The 12,402-nt window shown below is 38.9% G+C and overlaps 2 protein-coding genes across 4 annotated transcripts in view; one reads left to right on the top strand and one right to left on the bottom strand.

Annotated features, from left to right (window-relative positions):
* Positions 1–7,860, bottom strand: part of galnt13 (polypeptide N-acetylgalactosaminyltransferase 13) — a 38,386-nt gene extending 30,526 nt beyond the window's left edge. Inside the window, exons 1-3 of one of the 3 annotated variants that reach the window (XM_027291251.1) lie at positions 7,511–7,860; positions 7,324–7,424; positions 3,460–3,717 (exon numbers count right to left, since the gene is read on the bottom strand). In XM_027291251.1, the coding sequence (XP_027147052.1) occupies positions 3,460–3,601 (142 nt within the window). In that variant the 5' untranslated portion in view covers positions 3,602–3,717; positions 7,324–7,424; positions 7,511–7,860. The remainder of the gene's footprint in view (positions 1–3,459; positions 3,718–7,323; positions 7,425–7,510) is intronic. The other 2 variants (XM_019259826.2, XM_027291252.1) reach the window with 2 other exon arrangements.
* Positions 7,861–10,753: 2,893 nt separating this feature from the next.
* On the top strand, positions 10,754–12,181 carry rprma (reprimo, TP53 dependent G2 arrest mediator candidate a). The gene has a single exon (XM_010732235.3). It carries the CDS (start codon positions 11,282–11,284, stop codon positions 11,588–11,590), a length of 309 nt encoding a protein of 102 aa, XP_010730537.1. The 5' UTR covers positions 10,754–11,281; the 3' UTR covers positions 11,591–12,181.
* The last annotated feature ends 221 nt before the right edge of the window (positions 12,182–12,402 follow it).

Genomic DNA, 12,402 nt, shown 5'->3' with positions numbered 1-12,402 from the left:
GGCTTCAATATAACCTCAAAAGCAGCTTAGCAAGCCTCTTGGAAACCCACTTACTGTAAGGGCATGTGAGGAAATAAACTCTGCTAAAGAAGTTCTGTGGTTTGATCTCAGAAAGAGTCACACACAAATGCTTACAGTACATATTAAATCAAACTATAACCCTATCCAGCCACTCAAATTAGGCTGGTCGAAGCTCTGGCTGGTATAAAACTCTAACATACCCTATGTTTTTTTATTTTATTTTGTAGATCAACAACAAATTGTTACATTACTCTTGACTGTTAAAAATGTTGTACTTTTGCTGATGTTTTAACATGTTTTTCTGACGTTTCAAGCAAATGTTTAATCCTTAAGTGAACTTCATCGTGTTAACAGGATTTGTGATGAGGTGATGAAGGTCGTGTGTCACATCCTGGTGATGTGCCCTGGCAACCATGGGACGTTTTAAGTCAATAGGATATGTTCACGAGCTTGCTTCTTCGTTTGTCCGATGCCAAACAAACAAAAAAAATGTGCTGTGCATTCAGTCCGTTAACAGGTAAATCGTAATCGAATCATGAGGCCATTGTAGATTTACATCTCTTACTGCATTGTTCATAACGTTAACCAGTCCTTAAAGGAATCACAGTGATTAAAAGGACTAAATCAAACCTGGAAAAGTTCCTGTGGCACAAGCAGACCAGAAAAGAAGAGCCTTCCACCTATATGTTAATTCACTGAAAAAGGAAATATCTGTAATATTAATTAAACATGAGATGTACATCAAAAAAGCAATATCATGTTAGAGGTTTTCTAGTCAGGTTAGAGGATCACCATAGCACGCTTGGAGATCTTGGGTTAACACGGCCAGTCCCAGGACTCCAAATTTACTTTTGTTTGTCCCAAATTGAAGTTTGCTCTTTTAAATTTTACATAAATTAAATGTAAAATGTTTTAACTTGCATCACTTCATTGACTCGCTCTGGTCCGCCATGTAGGTTCTGCTTGTTGTTCCCTGCACTTACTGCACTTTGCCATTTTGACAAACTAAGTAAAACACAGGTGTTACCAATGATACTAATTAAGGTCGCGTTCCATTCAGGTCAGACAAGGTCTGCTGTGGCGCATGTTTGCTCACCGGTGTTCACTCTTCTATTTAATGTCAAAATGAGTGTTGTGAAAAGTGTCTACTGGCTCCGTTACTGTTTGATCAGTACATACATCACTGTAAACTGTAGTGCTAATACAAACACCTACACGCACTTTAAACATTATTATTATTCAGTCAATAATCAGAAACCCTCTAGAGACACTGTATATTTAAATTAAAGACAATGTAAATCATACAAAAGGAAGTGACACTATCAAACTATTTACATAATTACAAGCTTAAACAAACTATTTACATTTAGGCTAAAGACTAGGACTACTAGATCCGGAGAAGGTACAAGAGAAAAGGTTAAATGTGTCGCAACGCCTCTAGACCAGACAAGGCGTGAAATGTAAATACTCAGAGCAGAATGTATATATGAATAGGCTTTTTAGAAATAAAGTCATTAAGAATAGAATAAATCTAAGAGAAAAAAAATCAGTATGTGTAAGCCTAACCATTTGCAATCGACTATATTATCACTAGACAACCAGGAATGCCCAAAAAAGATTTTTTTTTTACCCACTTTTATCGCTGGGTTATGCCAAGGCTTTAATTAATTTGTCAAGTTTAGCCCAGACAGACATTCTTTGAGTGTTGTAAAAATGTGTCTCTTTGCTCCCAGGCTCAGTCTGAGATTTGGTATTTTGTAATAGAGCCTTAATTGTACTGAAGGAGGCAGTAAATTCTTGTTTTATTCCCATCCATTCTTGGTGATTACCCTTATTAATCCAGTGCCAATTTAGTCAGCTCAACAGCAATATGTACAGCTCCATACAAGGAAGGGAAAGCCCAACTTTAATCCTTGTGGTATAAAGTTTTTGTAAACTAAGCCTTGGCTTATTCCCATTAATCCTAATAATTTGACAGTTTCTCCAGGTAGTGTTATCAGTAGCATCACTGACAAACTGTGGGACAGTCACCATTTTAATGGTTTTAATCTTGTCCCAAAGGGTTTGACCGAATGCCTTCCACTTCTCTAGAGTGTACATTATCTTTGTAAAGAAGGGGAGTCACTTTAATATGTATTATATCTGTGTTATCTGCACACAGTTTGAGCCCTAAATACTTATTTCCAGATGAGATCCACTTCAATAAAAACACATTTCCACAATCACAATTTTGTTACACGACCGATCAGCATTTTTTCCTTCTACCAGCTTGTACTCCCTTAATTCTCACTTCTTTTCTCATAGATATAACAGTTTGACAGATAATGCTTAATGCCTCCAAACAGCATCCCAATTTCTTTGGACTTTTCTGAATAAACAAACTCAACCCTAACACATGCCTTCTCTGTGTATTTTTATTAGGACTTTAACACATCAAGTGAAGTAGAAGTTGTCGGAAGAAGAGCACCCACTTGATCTGAATGGATAATTGTTGATAAGATTCTCTACCTTCATAGACAGAACTTTAGTAAGCCCCTTACAGTCAACAATCACTAAACTAATCCATCTAAAGCTACGAGGGTCCACTGGATCCTTGTCTTTTTTTAAGGATTAGTGAAATGAGAGCTTCGTTGAGTGTTCAGAAGACATCCCAAGTTACTTCACTTTGTTAAGATAAGTGCTAAGACATCAATGTTATTTCTATAATATTCTATTGGGAGGCCATTTAATCCTGGAGATTCTTCAGTTTTCTAAATGGCAGTCCAAACTTTTGATTCATTGTGCCTGGGCTGAAGAAAGCCAAAGAAGTTCAAATGTCTGATTAATCTTGCATGCTTTAATATTTAGCACTTTTCCCTGTTCATTAGGACATGATATGATAACCTAATAGCTTTATGGCCATTCTCAAAGAAGTCACGGCAGATTACGGCATAGAAGATGTGCAACATGTCATTTTATGTAGAGTAGGCCAATTACGTTGTTTCTAGTGTCATTGCCAAAAACATCTAAAACCCACATGTGACCAGGATTTTGGGACTATAGAATTAACACTCAAGTATGTTTATTGAAGGAAGGAAGGAGTTTATTACATATTCAAAAGCTACCATTCCTCAACACAGTTTTGGACAACTCCCTTCGACACGTCACAAATGGAACTATTTTCACTTATGTCCCTTTCAAACATCCACTAAAGCCTTTAAAATCAAAAGATTAACATTTAACCTCCTCTGATAAGTCTTACAATACACTCACTTTACACCTCTTTGTCTCCTTTAATGCTATTTTCATAATGAGCATCATAATATTTCAACAGAAAATCAACACTTAAAGAGAACTGGAGTAGGAAGGGGAGAGGGACTACAGTACTTAACGGACTCCTGAGTGTGTTAAGCTACATCTATCATGTGAATGGTGGTAGCAGCAGTAGTGCGGACTCACCTCGGAGGGCAGGGAGCAGCGAGCGGTCTTTCCTATCATCACATTTGTTACACTCGCTGAAGTAGAGCAGCAAGAACACGTCCACCAGCACCCACACTAAAGAGGTGGTCAACACCACCTTGCAGTAGACAAACCGTCGCATCACCTTCCTGGGAGGTCAGCCTGGCAGCCAAAACAGTGCTGAGGAGTGCTCAGTCTGCTGATGTAGTGTTTGAAGTCAGGGAGGATACCGAGCAGGTTTGACCAAGAGGCGTCATCCTACAGGAGAGAGAGAGAAAGAGAGAGAGAGAAAAACAAAATGAGAATGGTAATCACGGTAAGTTCAGCCCTCCTGCTGTGAATCAAGATGAATCATTCAGCGACAATGATCTAAAACAATCAACCTGTGAAAAGCAAAATATGTCAGGAGTCACATTTAAAGTAGATCAATACTTGTGTCTTGTAAAAGTGATTAGTAATCACCTTCTCCAGTCTTCACTTTATACCTTTAAGTACAATCACATTGAGAGATTACAAAGTATTTTTCCATTTCTTTATTTTACCTTTCATATTAAATGGAAGTGCAGCACAAATATCTATTAAAGATACTATTAGCAGCCAGCAAGAAAGCTGTAACATGAAAACGGTTACTGCCTTGTAAAGAGGACCTTGTGCCTAATGTTCAGAGTAAGAAGAGAATTATCTTTTTCTTGCAATACTGAGAAACGGCATTGGTGACCTCAAAGGACAGATCCTGAACCACTATATACTACTATATATGAATTGACACGTATCCATCAGTATAACGTCTGTATGACCACATAAGAAACTAACCTTTTTGTTGTATTTTTATGTTTCCTTTAAAATAAAGTACAAAACAAGGTCAAATAAATTAGAATGGTGCAACAAAATGAACACAAATAAACAGAGGAAAGAACAAGAAAAACATGTACATTCATAGCATAGTCTATGCTGAATTGTGAGGCAGTCACCATACCAGAGATCTGTGTTTGAGGGTAGGAAAATGTGTGTTTCCGGTGGCTTAGAGGTTAAAAGTTATGGGTGAGGTTAAATTTAGCAAATCCGATATTGGCAAAATGTGACAGATCCACATTGGAAAAACAGCTGCTTCGACTGCATCAAATAAAATTCAGCGTATCCACTATCTGTTGCATTCATTAAGCCATGGCGGCTGGCCAATTCAGTTTGTAGTGCCATAGCAATCCCTGGCATCATGTTACCTCGCATAAAAATGAGTCCCAGTGAGTTCCAGTGCAGAGAGATAAACAGCTTTTAAATTTTGGAGAGAGAGAAGAAAAGAAAAGGGAGAAATCAGATCAGAAAGCAGTGCAGGAAGAGTCGAGATATCCGAATCATATCAGGAGAAGAAAAGGTTGCACTGATATATCTATAGTGGCACAGATGATTTATCGGTCAGGCACTTAAATACACACCTACACACACACACACACACACACACACACATATATATAATGATTATGACAACTGGAGTTTGCAGAGGTGGTACTCCAGTCAGGAGGGATTAGTGAGGTTTACCTCAGGTTTCTTATCTTTATAGATGTTAAAAAAACAAAATGGTTTCATGGGTTGTCACTACCTTCAGTTGCACATAGACCTATATATGGAAACCCAACTTCCCACATTGGACTGACCCCAGACCCTCCACATTTCTGCATTTGAAAAGGATGAATGAATGCTAATTTCCCCCTTTACAAACATCTCCCACTTCCTACACGAGTAGTGCTGCTACGGCCATCTGGGAAGCTTTCATACCAGAGGCAATTTGTGGAGGTTAGATATCTCATTGGCATGGAATGTATGCCTCACAATATTTCTGATGGAAAAACAACGTTGTTTTCTGTCAAACAGGATTTCTACTTGACTGAAATTATAGTTTTTTTGTTGACTGAGAGGCTTATGAAAGTGAAATCAGAAAGGAAGTGGACTGATGGAAAATTCGACACGCAAACCCAGCAGCCTTTTAGTCAACAGCAGGCATCACATAGTGTAGTAGACTTTTGTTGCTCAAAATTTAACATTTACAATATTAAAAACAGGTTTGTTTGCATATGAATGATGAGCGATTGATGCAAATGCATGTATGTAGAATAACCTATGCTACACTTTAGTTTTGCAAGTGGGAAAAGCCTGCAGCATTTCCAGAGGGGAATCTGAGAGATTTCCTTATCTTTCATTTACAGCATGGTAATGATTTTGCACTCTGCACACACACGCACACAAATACACACACAAATACACACACACACACACACACACACACACACACACACACACACACACACACACACACACACCCCTCCACTCCCTGTCTAAATGTCCATCACAGGGTCTGACACCGCTGCCCTGGGGTAATTCTTATCTCATTCAAAAACAAGGCAGCCTCTGTCCAGCTGCATCAAGACCTTCAGACCTGATCTGATCACAAACACAGTGGATAATCTCAGACTGACTGAGTTAAAACACAATTCACTGACTACTAACTCGAAAAAATGGACCCGAGCTTGACTTCCAGGGAGTGAGTGCTATAATAAAATAAAAATAAATAAATAAAAACATATCACCTCCACTCACATCGTAGACAGATCAATGATGATTCTGTCTGTTTGCACATGTACATCAGGCACCATCTGCTTTGGTGCGTCAGTGGCAGAGACTTGTTCGGGGTTTGGTACCACCACCAACAACACTAACGGCAGCCTGCTGGAGTCTAGTCCTGAGTCAATTAGCCTTACCATCTGTACTGATAAGTATATAGTGTCTGTCGTACATGGCGCTAAAGACAGGTCCCACTAGTCTTTACATGGACTTTATCAAGTCTTTGGGAGACAAGTGTAAACCATCAGGCAGTATTAAGTGCTTCCTAAAGTGACAGTTAATTGTTTTGTTAGCAACACTTGTTGTTATGAAATGTCTGGTGGAGTGTTTATGAGCTAATTTACACATTTCTCACTCATATCAACGGCATGCAATTGCCAGCCTGTTAACCAATCGCTGTCCAAAGTAATAAAAACAGACTCTGGTCGACACAGTGGAAATATGATAAGTAATATAAAGACAATGTGATCGGATCCTGCTCCCTTGTAATAAATGTACTCAAAGCCAGCTTTTTTCACTGTTGACATTCAAGGGATTGCAGACAGGTTGCTCGTGAGTACTCCGGGGGTTGGGGCAGGCGAGACTCAAACCAGCAACCTTCCACTCCCACATCTGCATCTTCTCTGTTGTCAGAAGCAAGTGAAGACGTGTGTCGAACATCAATGCTTTTTGAGTGCTGATCAAACTGTGTCTACTCGAAAGTTGATTGGCTGACATCGTATTATACATACTATATATATATATATATATATATATATATAGATAGATAGATAGATAGATAGATAGATAGATAGATAGATAGTTATCCTTTACTAATAAAAACATTGTTTTGGTACCATTGACACCATATTAGCATTGACGCCAGTATTGAAAAATGCCAATCTGTACCCAGCCATAGCAGGGACAGGAGGTGATTACAGAGCTGATCCCAATAAGCCCATTAAGCCAACCACGCTTGCAGCTTCTTTTCCAACCAAAACAACACAAAAAGATGACACTTATCACTGTAATGTGTTTAAAAAAGGTGTGGCATGCACATTATACACTGACTTTATTCTATTCATAGTGAGATGTGTCAGGTGTAAGATGAGGGGGGGGGGGGGGCACTGTGATGACAGCCAATAAACGTAGTAACCTTGATTTCATGCAATATCAAACGCATCGTCAATAAATCCAGTGACATGTTGTCTTAAAGAACAAAACATTATTTGTCTGAATGAAGGTGTGCACGTAACACTCTCTGCTTACCTAAATTATGGATGGAGTGAACCAGTGACCTGTCCAAGCCTCGCTCTGAGACAACGTGTTGATCGCAGACAACATGACCCGATGTGAAGCGCAATTAGCGGCTAAAAATTAAAACTGGATTAATTGCTCGTGCAGGAAAAAACAAACAAACAAACAAACAAAAATAAAAAAAATAAAAACAACGCACCACGCCTCGAAGCGACACCTAAGTTATACAGTCCATGTCAATACAGAGTAGTCCACAATCCCGGGTGATACTGTCCGTCCAGGGATGTCTCTCTCGTGGTACCTGTTTGGACTCCTTGATATGATTTGTCCCCGGTTGAGTCGCAGTGAACCGGTGAACGGTCTCCATGGATTTTCCCCCATTCGTGTAAACGGTGATGCGGTCAACGCTACATCACGTCTTAAGCACGCACCTGTCCTCCGGCTGAATATTATAAGAGAGAGAGAGAGAGAGAGAGAGAGAGAGAGAGAGAGAGAGGACAGGCGAGATAACATTCAGCACAATCTAACATCAGGTCAGACCAAACCTGCGACTGTCCCCCGTTCTGCTCTCTGATTGGCTGAAATCGACGTCATTCATGTAATCCTCTCCAAAGTGGAGCGTCACGGGCGTCTGGTATATGTAGGCTCGTGCAACACCACCATCACGAGCAAAACACAGTGAGATATGACTGTGCAGAGTAAAGTCTTTTGATTATGTCCTGTTCGAAATTGCATTCAATTAAAAAATAATAATAATAATAATAATTATGATGGAGTTGTTTTTGTTTTGCTTTGTTTGTTTGTAAAGGAAAAATAAAGTTTCTACGTCACATTTCACTTAGATTAACTCTTTATTTCAGTTTCTAGCTTTCAGAAATATTTACTTTTTGCATTAAAGATCCAGTGTGTTCAGCATTTAGGATCCTCTATATATGGCATATGTTTTTGAGTGAGAAGTATAGCAGCATGGAGCCTTATGCTCATGGCAGTCGGGTAGAGACAGTTGTTATAGAAACACTATTTAATGCACATGATGCTTACACAAGAGTTCAACCGATGCATATATTCATATGCACAGAGATCATATGAGCAGTAGTTAGACACTCATGCATTTAAATTAGACTGATAGAATTCTTCTACAGAGGACTGATACTTATGTCTGTACGGTAAATATGAGGCTACAACCATTGGCAGTATAAATATGGACGTCGTATACGTGACACCCACAGGTTTCTGAAGAGCCGCTTTGAAGCTCAGAGTGTGGTTGCTCTCAGCACCCACATGTCAATCAATCAAAGCAGCCACGCGGTTAATTATGTATAATTTTAAGTCTTAATATAATTTGAACGGGTGAAAAATTCCGACTCAGTACAGTTGTAACGAACAAGGAGTTTAGCTACGGAGACTAAAACCATTTTTTAAACCAGGTTGTAAACAGGTTGGACATTTTAATATGGGGGCTTTTGGAGATTGTTCTGTAGCCAGCTTCAAGTGGACGTTTGAGGAACTGCAGTTTTTGGCACTTCTGCATTGGCTTCACTTCGCATGCCACAGAGGTTGCCTTGCTTAGGATGAGCTCTCTTCTATGGAGCCATGTTTGCACAGGTTCTAGACACCGGCTTTAGATAAAAATGTTTTCCCCCCTCAGGAAGCAGAAGGTGAAACAAGAGGGTTGCAATCCTACACACTGGTCCTTTAAGTTTTCTTTGTTTTTTTCACAGCAGCCATTTTTGACATGAAATAGTCAGTAAACACAGGTGTTACCAATGAAACCAATAAAGGTTCTGCTGCAATAAATAGAACACAACCTTAATTAGCATCACTGGAAACACCTACTGACCTTACTATTTCATGTCAAAATCACTTCTGTGAAAAGGGTCTTTTGTCCTTTTTGAGATAGTTCAGACAATTAAATGCATTTTAATATTTTGCTTGTCATTTACTCAACTATAATACGTAATACAGTAACAACATATTCTCACCCTGCTCCCTGCCCCACTCGCCTCATGATAAGCCAAAAAGCCTCTGTATATATGTTAATTTAATCGAATAACGGGTCATCAGGTTCTAGTTTTATTGTCACAATGCATGAGAACCCTTCCCTCCCTCCCAGGAAGTCTTTATACTTGATGTGGATGTTCCTACATTATGCACTTTTAACACCAGGTTTTACAGTCAGGCAGTGATTAAATAAACACTTAAATAACAGCATAATAATAATGTGTGTGTGTGTGTGTGTGTTTATGTGACAGTTCATTCAATTGTCAGGCTGATGCTACATCACAGCTATTTTAGGACACAGGCCTTTAGGTGATGCTGAACAATGCTGCCATCTGCTGCTATCAATAAGAGACCATCAGCATTGCACTGGCCTCTGCACAGTGTAAATAGATCAAAAGCCCAGCATGTAATTCACGTTCATCAATTCTTAATAACTCTAACATACTGTTAATGAACCACTGTCACAGACTGTAAACTGCTTTTTTTATTTGCATGCAGCTTTATTTCATTGAATGTGACTATAATGCAGCAACAATACACTACAACAGGAGCACTCTCTTTCATTCATAATTGTTTAATGGCGTGCAGACAAACAAACACTGCCTCCAGACCAGATTCAAAACATCCACTAGATGTCAGTGCATGTCCTGATTCTTCTTTGTTCCAGAGAAGGAGTAAGACTTTATGTCATGGCTTTATGCACTGATGAAGTTGTTGTTTTTTTTAATTTGTGTATCATTTTGGGGTCAAATTATGACAAAAAAAAAAAGAGAGAAATGTCTGCAACCTCTGCTTGTTGTTGTTAAGCTTTTTCACAGACATTTCACAGTGGAGAAAACCAATCAAGAGTGTCAAGGTCCTGGTACTGTTCATACCGACTCACTGTGACAGATTACTGAAATGAAGTGAGTCACTACTAAAAACATATGTTCCAAGGTTATTTCTTTGTTTTTAACACGTTTTATTGGTTTTAAAAAGGTAGAAAGAGCACAAAACACAGAACGCTCAGACAGCAGTAACACTAAACAGCAAACAGCATCTTGGTGTATGTGAAAGATTAGCAGCAAGCCCCAGGCCTCAAATGAAGCGGAGAAATGAGAATCTACATGTTTTATACTTTGTATTTGAGCAGGATCAAAAATGGTGTTTCGAATGTGCACATTTATGTGCAAAGGAGTAACAACAGGTTTATTTTACTCCATGTTGTTTACAATAGGCAAAAAATTAAAAACAACTAAAAAATGCACAACTTTGCATAGAATATCATCAATATGCATGAAAAAATGATAAAGATATGCTAGAAAGTAAAAATCCAAATACACAAAACTGAATTAATTAATTAAATGTCAACAAAAGAAAGAAAAAAAGTCTCTTCAGCATCACCAGTTTGCAAATGACAGCCTGTAATGGGTATCCATCTTTGGTTTGATGAGTCAAAACCCTAAAAAAAAAAAAGTTTGAAAACTAATTTAAAGCAAAAGACAGTGACACTGACTACATACACACAAACATGCATAATACGCACACAGAACATAATGTACCACATGTAACACATGCCTTGGTGCGCATGGACATTCATGACACGCATGCAATCCGGTCGTATGATGGCGCTCTTGCTGCTTTTTTTTTTTTTCTACCCCCCCCCCTGCCACTCCAATGGCTCAACGCACGCAGGTACCGTCTGGCTATTTAACCACGGGGTTGGTGGATTCATTCCGCTCTGAAACTGGCTACTGAACACATGAAAGCTCCAGTAATGCGATGCCAAAGCAGCTTGTTAAACTCCAGAAGAGCGCTGTCTGATCTGACGGAACTTCTTCAATTCATCGCCTCATCATTTTTACTTTGCACTTGATGATAACATCCCAGGCGTGTCTTTTCCTTCTATTTCACATCCTTTACATCCAAAGTTTATTTTTTATTTTTTTTGTATTTTCTTTAAAAAAAGAAAAGAAAAGAAAAAGTGGAAATGAATAACACCGGATTCAACCAAACGGAGGGCGGACTGCTCAACAAAACAGAGGAGTTTTTCTGCTGCAACTTTTCATCCGTGGTGACTGATAATGGCTCTGTGGCCACCGCTCCGGATGAGAGAAGCCTCTTCATCATGAGAGTGGTCCAGATAGCCGTCATGTGCGTTTTATCCCTCACGGTGGTGTTTGGCATATTTTTCTTGGGTTGCAACCTTCTCATAAAGTCAGAGGGGATGATTAACTTTTTAGTAACGGACAGGAGACCGTCCAAAGAAACTGAAGCAGTTATTGTTGGAGCCTACTGACTGCTGAGGACCTTTATATTATGATTTTTTGAATCAGATCTGGGGACAGATGGGAGATAATGCGATCGTCACCTTGCCAAACAAGCGCCCTGTTTTCATTTTGGCATTTAGAAACCTCAAAAGAATTGTCACTTTTTTTCTGGAGGTAACTAAACCCTGCTGGTGACTTGAGGTTTCACCTGATTTTTTTTTTGTGTGGCTTTTTAATGCCAACTGAGACTCATTTCATCTCCAAGAGGTAGAGCGTTTTAAAGCCTCTTTGTTTATAAAGTATTCAGTCGAGCACTGTTGTAATTGCAGTAGTTGGAGCACCGTTTGTCAAGCAGCATCCTTTGTCATATAAGTGGCAAAGTCTTACGTATAGTTGCTGCATTAAAAATACCCTCTCATATTGCTAATGCGATGGAGAAATTAATGTTTAACATGTACTGTATGTTGTATGTGTTTTTGCATACAATATGCAACATATTAATGAGTGTACTTCTCTGGATTTCCTGGTGATAACTGTATGACTGTCTGCGTGGGCGGTGGAGAGAGAGCCCAGCATACCGTGTATCTTGTTAATTGGAATAAATTCATTCTGTAATTAAAGTTTTCTTCTTAATTAAGGTCTATTTTTCTGCACATCGCCCTCGCCACGCCCTCTGCCAAAGTAATTTACATTTCAAAATGACATTCTTAGAAATCTCTAAAGATATTTAACTCTGATATTAGGTACATTGTGGTAATTACTTAAATCACATACTATTCAATCCAGCAGGAAATTGGATGTAATATGCAATTAATTATTTGAGCTGACATCAAGAAGAAAT

The sequence above is a fragment of the Larimichthys crocea genome, chromosome XVIII (genome assembly GCF_000972845.2).
Source record: "Larimichthys crocea isolate SSNF chromosome XVIII, L_crocea_2.0, whole genome shotgun sequence".
NCBI lineage: Eukaryota > Metazoa > Chordata > Actinopteri > Sciaenidae > Larimichthys > Larimichthys crocea.
This window is presented reverse-complemented; position numbering and strand designations above follow the sequence as displayed.